Raw genomic sequence first — 17,362 nt, forward strand, 5'->3', positions numbered from 1 at the left:
AGAGTCTTAATCACTGGACTTCTGGAGAGGTCCCTCCATAATTTTCTTAATAGAAGGTTTCTTTTGCTAACTAACCCTCAATATTTATTGGAAGGACTGATGCTGAAGCTGAAGCTCTGGTATTTTGGTCACCTGATGCGAAGAGCCAACTCATTGGAAAAGACTGATGCTGGGAAAGATTGAAGGCAAAAGGAGAAGGGGGTGGCAGAGGATGAGATGCTTAGATAGCATCACTGACTTGTGGACATGAGTCTGAGCAAACTCTGGGAGATAGTGAGGGACAGGGAAGACTGGCATGCTGTAGTCTGGAGGGTTGCAAAGAGTCGGATAAGACTTAATGTCTGAACAACTGTTAATAGTTCAAGTACACAGCATTTTATTTGTATTTCAGGACGTTCATTTCTTCAAAGTTTCAGTTGACTGCAGCCCGTTTCCTGCGCAAATCAAGCTTGAAGCAATTGATGTTTGAGAAATCTCCCCTAAGTTTTGTTTTCTGTTTCCACACCCTATAGAAAGTGAAACTTAATAAATTAGATTTCATCAACGGGAAAATCCAGCTTGTGCAGACTTTCTGGTATTATAGTACAGTTTTTTAAGATATAAGAAGTTCTTTGAAATTTATATTCTGCAGAGACATGGTGACATAGTGTCCATTATTTTACTCAGTATTCCCTTGCTTGCAGCACCCTTAAAAAAAATGTTATTGAATTAGAAGTAGTGTCAAGAAGGCAATGACACCCCACTCCAGTACTCTTGCCTGGAAAATCCCATGGGTGGCAGAGCCTGGTAGGCTGCAGTCCATGGGGTGGCGAAGAATTGGACATGGCTGAGCGACTTCGCTTTCACTTTTTACTTTCATGCGTTGGAGAAGGAAATGGCAACCCATCCAGTACTCTTGCCTGGAGAGTCCCAGGGATGGGGGAGCCTGTTTGGCTTCCATCTATGGGATTGCACAGAGTCGGACACGACTGAAGTGACTTAGCAGCAGCAGCAGCAGCATCAAGAAAGGGCAAGACTCTCCAGTCTAACTCACATATTTTTTGTTTTTCAGATGAGGACTGTGTAATTTGTGTTATCTTTGCTCTGCTTTTCAAGAAGCTCCTAAATTAGGACTTAGTGAAATTTTTTCTAAATCAGTTTTGATTTCTCTCCCTAAATCTCCTTTTAAAGTGTTCTTTTCTGTACGTACTTTAATGTTGAAAGCTTCCCTGAATTCTTTTCAGAAGCATGAAAAAAAATGCAGTTAATATTTAATTTAAAAATTCAGTTCACAAGGCATGCATGTTTTTGATTATACAGAAGTTATAAGATTTGTTAAGATGTGATCGACCTCCCATTTATTCATTCTGAATTTTAGGGTGATACGCATTTAAAAATTTCACACATTGAAGTTTCTGTCCCCAAATATGCAATGACTTGAATCATATTTCTTAACCTTTTGTTGTCGCTTCTCCCTCTCTGAAAGGAAGCTTTTTAGGCATTTCTTTCCTATGACTTTCCCATAGATTTTAATAGCACCAATATATTACATACCTCTTTATGTATATCTGTGCTTTATACATACAAAGAGTGGGACTTTTTTTGTGTCCCACTAGTTTTCATCTCTTAATGTCCCTCTTGATGAGAATGAATGGTTTAAGTTGATCCATTGAGGAAATGAATTTCATTGGGTTTACAGATGGGTTTGTAACTTTCCCATTAGGCTGATACTTTACATTCATTAGATAGTTAAGATCAAGGTTTCAAGATCAAGTCTGTTGGGTAATTTCCTGGCCTAGTTCCCAATAAAACATAAAACATTTTCATAGTATAAAACACTTGGTTTGATTTTCCTTGGGTGTGGTTTTCTTTTTTGTTGTCAAAGACAGCTCATAGCTGTTTGGATAATGCCTTGTCTGATGTTTTTCTTGGGAATAGACTGGGGCTGTGGTTTGGGGCAGCATATTGCAGAGTTGAAGTTCCTGCCTCATCATACTGTGTCAGGGGTTACCAACATGGCTTAGCACCAGTGATATTAACCTTGATGGCTTGGTTAAGGTTTTGTTTGCCAGGCGTCTCCAGTGTATGTGTGATTTTCACTTTCCATTGAAAGTGTTTCACCAAGTCCAGCCTTGACTCAAGATTAAGCTCCACTTCCTGGAATAGGGAGTATCTATATTATTTGCAGTTCTTTTATAAGAAAAATTTGTCTCTTTCTCCACATTTGTTTATTCATTTGTATCAGTATGGGTTCATGTATATTTGTACTGTGGCTTATAATCCCATAGTATGCTATTTTGTTAATCAAAATTCTTTCAGCTTTGGCCACAGGGATCTCTTTCAAGTTGGTGGCTAATATGTCCCTTTGACATGCCCCCATCCATCTATGTTTTGAGCACTTTATTTCTGTTGCTACAAGATGCCCCAGACTCACTTATATTTTCCCTGCCCCAGCCTTTTGTTTCAGTGCAAAACATGTGCTTTCTGTTTAGCCATAGTATATTGCTTACTGACAGTGAACTTTCTCTTTGCTTTTATATGCATTTAGTGGCATCTTAGCCTGCTTTTATTACACCTCATTAGAATTGGAGATCTCTTTGGATTTGGCTTCCACCCTGTTTGCTAATCCTCTGCTTCATGCCATCTGTAGTTCTGATAAACTTGACTTTGTTTTCCTTCAAGCCTTTGACATATTTGGTTCTTGGGATTTCCTCTTGTTTCCAGGTACCATCTTGCTACTTTGTTCTCTTTGAGACTGCTAGGATTTGGGAAATTAATTTTATCTTAACTCTTTTTACTTGAGTTTGGATGGTGGAGGCTCTGATGGTATTATACAATTCAAAATTGGAAACTCTGAAAGACTCAGTAGTATGAAAGTATGAATTCAGTAGTAGTAGGCTTGTAGCTGTTGTATTTGTAGCCATTATGGTTTATACTAAATTAATGAGCAGTGAGTTATGGGCAGCAATTTATACACACACGTGCAAATTCATATATGTTCTTTCTAACCAATAGAAAAAATTCTCTGTATGAAGTTTTGTTATTGGTGTGGACTAATATTTATGGATTTTTTAGGCTTCCAGGGATTTCTGGAAGATGGCCTTAGAGAATGTGAAAGGTTTCCTGAGCTTTTCAGTTAACTCCAGTACATGATTTAGAATACTCCAAGTCTATTTATTTTTGGCTGTGCTGGGTCTCAGTTGTTGCATGGGCTTTTCTCTAGTTGTGGTGAGTAGGGGCTATTCTTTATTGCAGTGCTCAAGCTTCTCATCGTGATGTGTTCTCTTGTTGCAGAGTATGGGTTGTAGGGCACTCGGGCACAGTAGTTGTGGCTCCCAGCTTCTAGAGCACAGGCTCAATAGTTGTGGTACACGGGCTTAATTGCTCCAAGGCATGTGGAATCTTGGACCAAGGATTGAACCTCTGTCTTCTTCATTGGCAGGTGGATTCTACACCATTGAACCACCAGGGAAGCCCTCCAAAGTCTGTACTTTGAGATCATTGATGATTCTGTTTCTGTATATTTTCCATTGGTACTGAGTAGTTTGGAGCCTTCTTTATAGCACAGCTGTATGTCACCTTATGATGTTTGTTACAAACTGCTTTCATTGCATTATTTTTCGTACGTCACAGATAAGGTTTTACAAGTAGTCTCAGATTAAGTTTAGCCAGGGATTGGTAAGCTGGCCAGCAGAATGTTCTGGATGTGATGGAGGCACATTTAAGTTGAAGACAGGATCATTAGTAGGAAATGTACCCATTCTCTACCAGAATATTCCTGAAGTGTTATGTGATGTTTTCCTTTAATCTTTCAATGTCTTCTTTTCTGAGCACAGGTGCAGAATGAGTACATGTTGTTGGTGTACCCCAGGGGGTACTTCCACCACTGACTTCCTGCAACGCTATGCATCCAAGACCCGCTCCAGTGAATTTCAGACAGCTGATGAAGACCTCTGCTACTGCTTGGAGTGTGTGGCTGAATACCACAAAGCAAGGGACGAATTGCCGTTCTTACATGAGGTAATTTATATGAGATGGGTGGTTTGCTGTTCTTACATGAGGTAATTTATATGAGATGGGCAGTTTTTCTGAGCTTGATAACTAGGAAGGGGATACATTTGAACTGTATTGGAAGCATTCAGGGAGCTTGACAGTATGATTTAAACTGTGAAGGTTAAAATACTGCTAGTACCTAACTCATTACCTGTAGAGAGTGGGTGCTGAGTAATTGCTTATTGGCTAATGAAATTGAATTGACACCTAAGGCAGAATTTTATAACTCTCCTTTTATAGTCATTTTATGTAAAGCAGTTTTATGAAATGATGTATGGGGTTTTTTTTGCTTCCATGTTTTTATGTCATTGTGTTTGACGGTGTTACAGGCAGGTGTATGAATGGCCAATAGTTTTTTTTTTATTTCCTCTTTTCATTTCTTAAAAACAGTTTAAATTATTTCTTTTAATTGGAGGCTAATTACTTTACACTATTGTGGCTTTTGCCATACATTGACATGAGTCAGCCACGGGTGTACATGTGTCCCCCCATCCTGAACCCCCTTCCCATCTTCCTTGCCATGCCATCCTTCTGGGTTGTCCCAGAGCACTGGCTTTGAGTACCTGTTACACTGGTGATCTGTTTTACACATGGTAATATACATGCTTCAATGCTATTCTCTCAAATCATCCCACCCTCGCCTTCTTCCACGTAGTCCAAAAGTCTGTTCTTTACATCTGTGTCTCTTGCTATCTTGCATATAGTGTCATTGTTACTGTCTTTTCTAAATTCCATATATATGCGTTGATATACTGTATTGTGTTGGTGTTTCTCTTTCTGACTTACTTCACTCTGTATAATAGGCTCCAGTTATATCTACCTCATTGGAACTGACTCAAATGTGTTCTTTTTTTATAGCTGAATAATATTCCATTGTGTATATGTACCAAAACTTCCTTATCCATTTGTCTGCGATGGACATCTAGGTCCTATGTCCTAGCTGTTGTCACTGCAGTGCTGCAGTGAACATTGGGATACATGTATCTCTTTCAATTCTGGTTTCCTCAGTGTCCCCAGCAGCAGGATTGCTGGATCGTATAGCAGTTTTATTTCTATTTTTTTAAGGAATTGCCACATGGTTCTCCATAGTGACTATGCCAATTTGCATTCCCACCAACAATGTAAGAGGGTTCCCTTTTACACACTCTCCAACATTTATTGTTTGTAGACTTTTTGATGGCAGCCATTCTGACTGGCGTGAGATGGTACCTCATTGTGGTTTTGATTTGAATTTTTCTGATAATGAGTGATGTTGAGCATCTTTTCATGTGTTTGTTAGCCATCTATATATCTTCTTTGGGGAAATATCTGTTTAGTTTTTTGGCCCACTTTTGATTGGGTCGTTTAGTTTTCTGGTATTGAGCTGCTTATATATTTTGGAGATTAATTTTTTGTTTTCTTTGCTGTTATTTTCTCCTATTCTGAAGGCTGCCTTTTCACCTTGCTTATAGTTTCCTTTGTTGTGCAAAGCTTTTAGGTTTAATTAGGTCCCATTTGTTTATTTTTGTTTTTATTTCCATTACTCTGGGAGGTGGAGTAATAGAGGATCTTGCTGTGATTTATGTCAGACAGTGTTCTACCTGTGTTTTCCTCTAAGAGTTACTTAGTTTTTGGTCTTACATTTATATCTTTAATCCATTTTGAGTTTATTTTTGTGTATGGTGTTAGAAAATGTACTAGTTTCAATCTTTTACAGATGGTTGGCCAGTTTTCCCAGCACCACTTGTTAAAGAGATTCTTTTCTCCACTGTATATGTTTGCCTCCTTTGTCAAAGATAAGGTGTCCATAGGTGTGTGGGTTTATCTCTGTCTGGGCTTTCTATTTTGTTCCACTGATCTGTATTTGTGTCAGTACCATACTGTCTTGATGACTAGCTTTGTAGTATAGTCTGAAGTCAGGCAGGTTGATTGCTCCAGGTCCATTTTTCTTTTTCAAGATTGCTTTGGCTATTCAAGGTCTTTTTGTATTTCCATACAAATTTTGAAATTATTTGTTCTAGTTCTGTGAAAAAATACTGTTGGTATCTTGATAGGGATTACATTGACTCTATAGATTGTTTTGGGTAGTATACTCATTTTCATTATATTGATTCTTCCACACCATGAACATGGTATATTTCTCCATCTATTTGTGTCATCTTTGATTTTTTTCATCAGTGTTTTATAGTTTCTATATAAAAGTCTTATTTCTTTAGGTAAATTTATTCCTAAGTATTTTATTCTTTTTGTTGCAGTGGTGAATGGCATTGTTTGCTTAATTTCTCTGTTTTCTGATTGTTGGTGTGTAGGAATACAAGGGATTCTTGTGTATTAATTTTATATCCTGCACCTTTACTATATTCATTGATTAGCTCGAGTAATTTTCTGGTTTTGTCTTTAGGGTTTTCTATGTAGAGGATCATGTCATCTGCAAACTGAGAGTTTTACTTCTTTTCCAATCTGGATTCCCTTTATTTCTTTTCTTCTCTGATTAGTGTGGTTAGGACTTTGAAAACTACGTTGAATAGTAGTGGTGAGAGTGGGCTTTCTTGTCTTTTTCCTGATTTTAGAGGAAATGCTTTCAGTTTTTCACCATTGAGGATACTGTTTGCTGTGGGTTTGTCATATATGGCTTTTACGTTGAGGTATGTTCCTGCTATGCCTGCTTTCTGGAGTTTTTATCATTAATGGATGTTGAATTTTGTAAAAGGCTTTCTCTGCATCTGTTGAGATAATCATAGTTTTTATCTTTCAGTTTGTTAATATATGGTATATCACATTGATGGATTTGCGAACATTGAACAGTCCTTGGGATAAAGCCCCCTTGGTCATGATGTATGATCTTTTTAATATGTTGTTGGATTCTGTTTGCTAGAATTTTGTTGAGGACATTTGCATCTATGTTCATCAGTGATACTGGGCTGTAGTATTCTTTTTTTGTGGCACCTTTGTCTGATTTTGTTATTTGGGTGATGCCAAATTCAGACTAGACCATTCACGTATGACCTGAATCAAATCCCTTATGATTATACAGTGGAAGTGAGAAATAGATTTAAGGGACTAGATCTGATAGATAAGAGTGCCCAATGAACTATGAACGGAGGTTCGTGACATTGTACAGGAGACAGGGATCAAGACATTCCCCATGGAAAAGAAATGCAAAAAGGCAAAATGGCTGTCTGGGGAGGCCTTACAAGTAGCTGTGAAAAGAAGTGAAAAACAGAGGAGAAAAGGAAAGATACAAGCATCTGAATGCAGAGTTCCAAAAAATAGCAAGGAGAGATAAGAAAGCCTTCCTCAGTGATCAATGCAAAGAAATAGAGGAAAACAACAGAATGGGAAAGACCAGAGATCTCTTCAAGAAAACTTGAGATACCGAGGGAACTTTTCATGCAAAGATGGGCTCGATAAAGGACAGAAATGGTATAGACCTAACAGAAGCAGAAGATGTTAAGAAGAGGTGGCAAGAATACACAGAAGAACTGTACAAAAAAGATCTTCACGACCCGGAAAATCATGATGGTGTGATCACTCACCTAGAGCCAGATATCCTGGAATGTGAAGTCAAGTGGGCCTTAGAAAGCATCACTACGAACAAAACTAGTGGAGGTGATGGAATTCCAGTTGAGCTATTTCAAATCCTGAAAGACGATGCTGTGAAAGTGCTGCACTCAATATGCCAGCAAGTTTGGAAAACTCAGCAGTGGCCACAGGACTGGAAAAGGTCAGTTTTCATTCCAATCCCAAAGAAAGGCAATGCCAAAGAATGCTCAAACTACCGCACAATTGCACTCATCTCACATGCTAGTAAAGTAATGCTCAAAATTCTCCAAGCCAGGCTTCAGCAATACATGAACCGTGAACTTCCAGATGTTCAAGCTGGTTTTAGAGAAGGCAGAGGAACCAGAGATCAAATTGCCAACATCCTCAGGATCATGGAAAAAGGAAGAGAGTTCCAGAAAAACATCTATTTCTGCTTTATTGACTATGCCAAAGCCTTTGGCTATGTGGATCACAATAAACTGTGGAAAATTCTGAAAGAGATGGGAATACCAGACCACTTGACCTGCCTCTTGAGAAACCTGTATGCAGGTCAGGAAGCAACAGTTAGAACTGGACATGGAACAACAAACAAACTGGTTCCAAATAGGAAATGGAGTACGTCAAGGCTGTATATTGTCACCCTGCTTATTTAACTTCTGTGCAGAGTACATCATGAGAAACGCTGGGCTGGAAGAAGCACAAGCTGGAATCAAGATTGCTGGGAGAAATATCAAGAACCTCAGATAAGCAGATGACTCCACCCTTATGGCAGAAAGTGAAGAACTAAAAAGCCTCTTGATGAAAGTGAAACACGAGAGTGAAAAAGTTGGCTCAAAGCTCAACATTCAGAAAACGAAGATCATGGCATCTAGTCCCATCACTTCATGGGAAATAGATGGGGAAACAGTGGAAACAGTGTCAGACTTTCTTTTTTGGGGGCTCCAAAAAATCACTGCAGATGGTGATTGCAGCCATGAAATTAAAAGACGCTTACTCCTTGGAAGGAAAGTTATGGCCAACCTAGATAGCATATTCAAAAGCAGAGACATTACTTTGCCAACTGTGGTCCATCTAGTCAAGGCTATGGTTTTTCCAGTGGTCCTATATGGATGTGAGAGTTGGACGGTGAAGAAAGCTGAGCGCTGAAGAATTGATGCTTGTGAACTGTGGTGTTGGAGCAGACTCTTGAGAGTCCCTTGGACTGCAAGGAGATCCAACCAGTCCATCCTAAAGGAGATCAGTCCTGGGTGTTCATTGGAAGGACTGATACTAAAGCTGAAACTCCAATACTTTGGCCACCTCTTGCAAAGAGTAGACTCATTGGAAAAGACTCTGATGCTGGGAGGGAGGAGGAGAAGGGGACGACAGAGGATGAGACGGCTGGATGGCATCACCAACTTGATGGACATGAGTCTGAGTGAACTTCGGGAGTTGGTTTTGGACAGGGAGGCCTGGAGTGCTGCAATTCATTGGATCTCAGAGTCGGACACGACTGAGCGACTGAACTGAACTGATAGAATGAGTTTGAGAGTTTACCCTCATCTGTGCAATTTTCTGGAAGAGTTTGAATGGGATGGGTGTTAGCACTTCTGTAAATTTTTGCTAAAACTTACCTGTGAAGCCAGGTTCTGCGCTTTGGTATGTTGGAAGATTTTTTATTGCAGTTTTGATTTCTGTGCCTGTGATTGGTCTGTTAAGCTTTTCTGTTTATTCCTGCTTCAGTTTTGGAAGGTTATAATTTTCTAATAATTTGTCCATTCCTTCCAAGTTGTTCATTTTACTGGTATATAATTGCTTATAGCAGTCTCTTAGATCTTTTGTATTTCTGTGTTGTCGTGACTTCATCATTTTCATTTCTAATTTTATGGATTTGATTCTTTTTTTTTCCTTGATGAGTCTGGCTAAAGGTTTGTCTGTTTTATTTATCTTCTAAAAAAACCAGCTTTTACATTTATTGATTTTTGCTATAGTCTCTTTCTTTACTTTTTCACTTTATTTCTGCTCTGATTTTCATGATTTCTTTCCTTCTACTAACTTCAGGATCCTTTTCACTTTTTCTAGTTGCTTTAGGTGTAAGTTAGGTTGTTTATTTGATGTTCCTCTTGTTTCTTGAGGTAGGCTTGTATTGCCTTGAGCCTCCGTCTTAGCACTGCTTTTACTGAACCCCATAGATTTTGGAAAATTATTGCAAATTTTAGATTTAAATGTAGAAAGTAGGGAAAACCACTGGACCATTCATGTATGACCTAAATCAAATCCCTTGTGATTACACAGTGGAAGTGACAAATAGATTCAACGGATTAAATGTGATAAGAATGCCTGAAGAACTATGGACGGAAGTTCGTAACATTGTACAGGAGGCAGTGATTAAGACCATCTCCAAGAAAAAAATGCAAAAAGGCAAAATGGTAGTCTGAGAAGGCCTTAGCAGATATCTGTGAAAAGAGAAGCTGAAGGCAAAGGAGAAAGGAAAGATATACCCATTTGAATGCAGAGTTCAAAGAAGAACAAGAAGAGACGAGAGCCTTCCTCAGTAATCAATGCAAAGAAATAGAGGAAAACAATAGAATGGGAAAGACTAGAGGTCTCAAGAAAATTAGAGCTACCAAGGGAACATTTCATGCAAAGATGGGCACAATAAAGGACAGAAATGGTATGGACCTAACAGAAGCAGAAGATATTAAGATGAAGTGGCAACAATACACAGAAGAACTATACAAAAAAGATATTCATGACTCAGATAACCACAATGGTGTGATCACTTACCTAGAGCCAGACATCCTGAAATGCGAAGTCAAGTGGGCCTTAGGAAGCCTCACTACAAACAAAGCTAGTGGAGGTGATGGAATTCCAGTTGAGCTGTCTCAAATCCTAAAAGATGATGCTGTGAAAATGCTGCACTCAATATGCCAGCAAATTTGGAAAACTCAGTAGTGGCCACATAACAGGCAAAGGTCAGTGTTCATTCCATTGCCAAAGAAAGGCAATGCCAAAAAATGTTCAAACTACCACATAATTGCACTCATCTCACATGCTAGCAAAGTAATGCTCAAAATTCTCCAAGCCAGGCTTCAACAGTACATGAACTGTGAACTTCAGATGTTCAAACTGGCTTTAGAAAAGGCAGAGGAACCAGAGCTCAAATTGCCAACATCTGTTGGATTATCGAAAAAGCAAGAGAGTTCCAGAAAAACATCTATTTCTGCTTTATTGACTATTCCAAAGCCTTTGACTGTGGATCACACAAACTGGAATATTCTTTGAGATGGAAATACCAGACCACCTGACCTGACTCCTGAGAAATATGTGTGCAAGTCAGAAAGCAACAGAACTGTACATGGCACCACAGGCTGGTTCCAAATCAGGAAAGGAGTACATCAAGGCTGTATACTGTCATCCTTCTTACTTAACTTGCAGAGTACATTATGCGAAATGCCAGGCTGGATGAAGTACAAGCTGGAATCAAGGTTGCTGGGAGAAATAGCAATAACCTCGGATACGCAGATGACACCACCCTTATTGCAGAAAGTGGAGAACTAAAGAGCCTCTAGATGAAAGTGAAAGAGGAGAGTGAAAATGCTAGTTTAAAAGTCAACATTCAGAAAACAAAGATCATGGCATCCGGTCCCATCACTTCATGGCAAATAGATGGGCAAACAATGGAAACAGTGGGAGACTTGGTTTTTTGGGTTCCAGAATCACTGCAGATGTTGATCGTAGCCTTGAAATTAAAAGATGCTTGCTCTTTGGAAGAAAAGCTATGACCAACCTAGACAGCATATTAGAAAGCAGAGACATTACTTTGCGAACAAAGGTCCTTCTAGTCAAAGCTATGTTTTTTCCAGGAGTCATCTATGGATGTGAGACCATAAAGAAAGCTGAGTGCCAAAGGATTGATGCTTTTGAACTGTGGTGTTGAAAACTCATTAGAGTCCCTTGGACTTGAAGGAGATCCAACCAGTCCATCCTAAAGGAAATCAGTCCTGAATACTCACTGGACAGACTGATGCTGAAGCTCTAGTACTTTGGTCACCTGATGCGAAGAACAGACTCATCAGAAGAGACCTTGATGCTAGGAAAGATTGAAGGCAGGAGAAGAAGGTGTTGACAGAGGATGAGATGTTTGGATGGCATCACTGACTTGATGAACATGAGTTTGAGCAAGCTCCAGGAGTTGGTGATGGATAACGAGGCCTGGTGTGCTGCTGTCCGTGGGGCTGCAGAGAGTCGGACACAACTGAGCAACTGAACTAATAGGTTTGGAATTGTCTTGTTTTCATTTGTTTCTATGCATATTTTGATTTCCTTTTTGATTTCTTTCTTGATCTGGTTATTCAGAAGCATGTTGTTCAGCCTCCATGTTTGTATTTTTAATAGTTTTTTTCCCTGTAGTTGACATCTTACTATATTGTGATCAGGAAAGATGCTTGAAATGATTTCAGTTTTTAAAAATTTCAGTTCAGTCTCTTAGTTGTGTCTGACTCTTTGTGACCCCATGAATTGCAGCACGCCTGGCCTCCCTGTCCATCACCAACTTCCGGAGTTTGCTCAAACTCAGGTCCATTGAGTTGGTGATGCCATCCAGCCATCTCATCCTCTGTTGTCCCGTTCTCCTCCTGCCCCCAGTCCCTCCCAGCATCAGAGTCTTTTCCAATGAGTCAACTCTTCGCATGAGGTGGCCAAGTTTTACTGGAGTTTCAGCTTTAGCATCAGTCCTTCCAAAGAACACCCAGGACTGATCTCCTTTAGGATGGACTGGTTGGATCTCCTTGCAGTCCAAGGGACTCCCAAGAGTCTTCTCCAATACCACACTTCAAAAGCATCAATTCTTCAGTGCTCAGCTTTCTTTATAGTCCAACTCTCACATCCATACATGACTACTGGTAAAACCATAGCCTTACTAGACGGACCTTTGTTGGCAGGTGTTTTTTTATTTTTTTGTCTCTGGCCAACCCATGGTTTGGGTAGCTGTCTCATATGAGCTCCTCAGATTGTCTTCAGGACATTCAGGCCCGGTCCTTACCCTAAGGACCAGTGATGCAGCCTGTGCCTCCCTGCGCAGTCCCCAGTCACTGGTGGCAGATGCAAGCATCTGTGCCACTTCTCCATCTCTGCTTATAGTTGTGGTTAGGCACATATTCCCTGGTTTTTTGTTTTTTTTTTTTCCTTGCCCTTCCAGTTATGTTGCCCTCTGAGATTCCAAAACTCCCCATAGACAGGCATGTGAGAGGGTTTCCTACTGTTGGAAACTTCTTCACGACTCCCTCCTCAGGACGGTCTCCGTCCCTAAATCTTTTGTCCCTGAATTGTCTTATATTTTGCCCTACCTCCTTTCAGAGAGATTGGGCTGCCTTTCTGGATGCCTGATGTCTTCCACCAGCGTTCAGAAGTTGTTTTGTGGAAGTTGCTTAACATTCAAATGATCTTATAAATTTGTGGGGAGAGAGTGGTCTCCCTGTCCTATTCCTCTGCCTTCTTGGGACTACTCCTCTTTTCATTTTTTTAATGGGTAGGTGGTATAAGTCAGTGAAGTGAAAGTGTTAGTTGCTCAGTCATCTTCGTGACTCTTTGGATCCCATGAACACATAGCAGCTCCTCTGTCTATGGAATTCTCCAGACAGGAATACTGGAGTGGGTAACCCTTCCTTTCTCTAGGGAATCTTCCTGACCCAGAAACTGAACCTTAGTCTCCTGCATTGCAGGTGGATTCTTTACCACCTGAGCTACCAGGGAAGCCCCCAAAATCAGTAAGGAGAAGTATATTTTTTAGTGATAGTAACCAAAATGAAACATAATTTTAAATGTGTGGCTGTGAATATTTAGTTTATTACATATATCTGATGGAAAATGAACACAGACCATAGAAATATGTATAATACTATGAAGAGGAGAGGGGATGATTACTTACGAACCTACTGAGAAAACTCGGACGTGTACAGAATTCTCTAGCTATGAACCTAAGTAGTGTCTTTATGCTAAAACTGATGTTTCGAGGCAGTTACCTCTGGCTGGAACATGAAAGGGGAGTCACAGAAGGCCCAGCTTGTGCCTCAACAAAGAAGCTCCACCTTCTCCTTTCCAACAGAGTGTAGTTGACAGTCCAACAGAGTGTAGTTGACAGAGATATTGATGTATTTATAGCAAAACTCCGCAAAAGCAATGTTTTAAACATCTCACACTCTGTGTGCTCATGTTCCTGTATCATAAAAGCCACTTAAAAGTCACTAAGCCATGTTTAGTGAGTCTTTAAATAAATCTAATATGTGGTGTTAGTACTTCTCTAAACTTCTGAATTTTTATACTCAGGAAAAGGCTTTCTAGAAGGATCACTGCATGCAGTATATTTTGTTGATAGTAAGATACAGAGCACATGGCTCATTTTTCTTTTCCTGTAGGTTTTATGGGAATTAGAAACCTTACGTCTCATAAATCACTTTGAAAGATCCATGAAGGCAGAAATTGGAGATGATGATGAGTTATATATAGTAGACAACAACGGAGAGGCACAGCTGTTCGACTTCACTGGCCAAGACTTTGAAAATAAGCTTCGAGTTCCTCTTCTTGAAATACTGAAATATCCATATCTGCTTTTACATGAGCATGTCAGTGAGTATCTTGGGTGTTTTCACAGTTGTATCAGTTTTATTTTAAGAATTGTAAGAATTTTGGTTATCTGTATTGAAAAATCTGTTCCTTAAATGTATAATTAGGGTACTTGGTATTTTTTCCAAACATAGTAAAGTGAATTACACAGTGAATACCATATATACCGCATAGGTGATTCTACAGTTGTTAACATGTAACTCTACTTGCTTTATCTGTCCATTTATTCATCTGTTCATTCAGTTAATTTTCATTTTTGGAATCTGTCTATAGCAGGGTTTTCAGACCTGGCACTGTTGACATTTTGAACTGGATAATTCTTGGTGGGTGGGCCTGTAGGATGTTACAGGAACATCCCTGACCTCTTTTCCACTAGATGTCAGTAGTGGCTTTCTCTCCCTTCTGCCCTGGTTGTGACCACCAAAAATGTCTTTGCTGTTAAGTCACTTCAGTTGTGTCCAACTCTGTGTGACCCCATAGATGGCAGCCCACCAGACTTCCCCGCCCCTGGGATTCTCCAGGCAAGAACACTGGAGTGGGTTGCCATTTCCTTCTCCGATGCATGAAAGTGAAAAGTGAAAGTGAAGTCGCTCAGTCTTGTCCGACTCTTAGCGACCCCATGGACTGCAGCCTACCAGGCTCCTCCACCCATAGGATTATCCAGGCAAGAGTGCTGGAGTGGGGTGCCATTGCCTTCTTTGAAAAATGTCTCTGGATAGTGTCAAATGTCCCATGGGAGTTGGGGGGGTGGGGCCAGACAGAGGCAAAATTGCCAGATTCAGAACCACTGGTCTGTAGTAGTTTTTAGTAATTACTATGACATAGCATATTATAACTGCCTAGATTTTGGTCCTTTGTATTTGAATTTCTTAATAAAAGTCTCTTGAAGACATTTTTCTGATCTGTCAAATCTAACAAAACAATAGTACCTTTAGGTACCTACTACTATATCTAGGCCATGTTCAGATTTTTCCAGTAGTTGCAGAATTTTTTTGGCAGATTTATTTAAATTAGGGTGCAGTCAGGAACTTTGCATTGGTTCCATTTAGTTTGTGTTTCTTACATCTTTTAATCCAGAATCATTTACATACATGCACACACATTTTTTTTATTTGCCGTAACTTTTGCTGAGACCAAGAGGTTGCCCTGTAGAATAATGCACTTCCTAGATTTTTTGATCGCTATCTTGTCATGTTATTTAACTTATTTCTCTATTCTGTTTCAGTATACTGAAAAGTAGATCTAAAGATTTACTAGAGAAATCAGTTCTTTCTAAATAAATTCAAAATAGATTTTTAAACTCTTTAATAAGCCACTTTTCAAGCATTTATTAAACAGTACCATATCCAGAAAAGTATATAAGCTTAGTTTTTCATAAATTAAACACACTTGTGTAGCTGGCATCCAGGTCAAGAAACAAACAAAAACATCAACACCCCAGGAGCTCTTCTCCTACTTTTCCAGTCATTATTCCTCCTCCCCAAAGGTAACCACTGTCACTGTGATATTCTTTTGAGGCTTGATGAGTTGGCTCATCTGATGGGATGCGTGTGTAAGTCTGTTCAGTAGACTTCTGTAAGTAGTGAAGAAATTTCCAAAAAGCAGTGGGATTAGAATAGTGCTGGCACAGATAGACTGATGGATGGTGGATGGGAACAGTGTAGAGAGTTGAGAAGGAAACCAGGTATATTTGGGGAATTTAGTGTTTGATGATGATAGTATTTCAACCAGTGGAGGAAATGGGGTACTCAGTAACTGAGAGTAGGGCAAAATAGCCATTTGTGGATAAAGTTGTTACCACTCTGATACAAAATGAAGTCCACGTGGGGTCAACATGTAAAATGCTAATGGGATTGGACTATAACCCTACTTCCAAGAAGATGCCCTCTGGAGATAATTATATCCTGTGTGAAAGAAGATGTTTATACTAGTAAAGTCAGTCAGTCATAGGAATATATTATGAATTACATGATGACTACTATATATATATTGCAGACTTTCATGACTACCATATATATACCACAGTCTTTCAGAAGATTGAATATTGTTCCTACATTTGTACAGTTTTTTGCCTCAGTTTAAAAAAAAATGAGAAACTTCATTTACTTACAGAGTAACTGAAGGAGCAAGACAGATTTAGGGAATCTCGTTAAGCTGATAAGTTTTGTCTTACATTTACTGCTTTATTTTTTCTATTTAGATGAATTATGTGTTGAAGCACTTTGCCGGATGGAACAAGCTAATTGCTCCTTTCAAGTTTTTGACAAACATCCAGGGATCTATTTATTTTTGGTTCATCCCAATGAAATGGTAAGTGTCAGTGACAGGCAGGAGAAGAGGATATCTTCTTTTGTACCAATAGATGACGAACTATAATAGAAGTTTTGGTGTGTACTTTGTGTAGACTATTTGCCAAAATTATTCTTTTGTTGTAAAATTACTGCAGTTAAAGAGAGAGTGCTTTAGTGGGGGTGGGGGGCCCAAAGAAGAAGAGATTTAAGAGAGTAGGGAATCCATCTGATAGGTGATGCTCCAATTTGAAAGCCAAGGGGACGATTCAGACTTCTTTTAATATGTTGATCTGAGCCAATGAAGGACTGTTCTCTGTTGCTTTTCTTGCCAGCCTGCCCCACTCCAAGCACATGGAAATACCACTTAAAACATTTAAAATTATTTTGTTAGTGAATGAGGTTTTTAAAAGGTAATGGCGTATGGGGAGGACAAGAAGATTAGTTCCTAGGTGCTGGACAGAAGGAGGAATGTAAGAATCAGAGCAGTAGGTAGAACAGAAACAGAGAGCAACCCCAGAGTTTTGGAACCTGATGTTGAGCTGATGGCTGGGGTTTGCAAATTTATCACATGTGGTGAGGGAGCAGGTGCTGTGGGTCTGTATATGTTGGCCTCTTGAGTTACAGTGTTAAGAAAAAAGCTGTGCAGGGCAGCTCTGCTGATGGAGGGCCAGTAAAGAGCCTGTAAGTGGCAAAGAACATGGTCATGGTGTTTCAAGAAAAACGGTGATGAATTTCAGTCTCTTCCATACCAAACCCTAACAATGATAGAAAAAATTCAAAACAGAGGAATTTGAAAAGCTGTAATCACACAATTCAAGAAGTAAATGTTCCTTTGAACCAGTAAGGGAGCATAAGCACAAGGTGATGAGCAGTGGAAACTTGTAGGCCTGGCTGGCCGTAGGTAGCAAGGGATT

General features: G+C 39.5%; 1 protein-coding gene across 1 annotated transcript in view; it reads left to right on the plus strand.

Moving 5' to 3' along the window:
- The first annotated feature begins 3,822 nt into the window (after positions 1-3,822).
- Positions 3,823-17,362, plus strand: part of SETX (senataxin) — a 75,814-nt gene continuing 62,274 nt past the window's right edge. The window contains exons 1-3 of the mRNA XM_068964932.1: positions 3,823-3,999; positions 13,950-14,160; positions 16,358-16,467. Of these exons, the coding sequence (XP_068821033.1) occupies positions 3,823-3,999; positions 13,950-14,160; positions 16,358-16,467 (498 nt within the window). The remainder of the gene's footprint in view (positions 4,000-13,949; positions 14,161-16,357; positions 16,468-17,362) is intronic.

This window comes from Capricornis sumatraensis, chromosome 1 (assembly GCF_032405125.1).
Source record: "Capricornis sumatraensis isolate serow.1 chromosome 1, serow.2, whole genome shotgun sequence".
Lineage (NCBI taxonomy): Eukaryota > Metazoa > Chordata > Mammalia > Artiodactyla > Bovidae > Capricornis > Capricornis sumatraensis.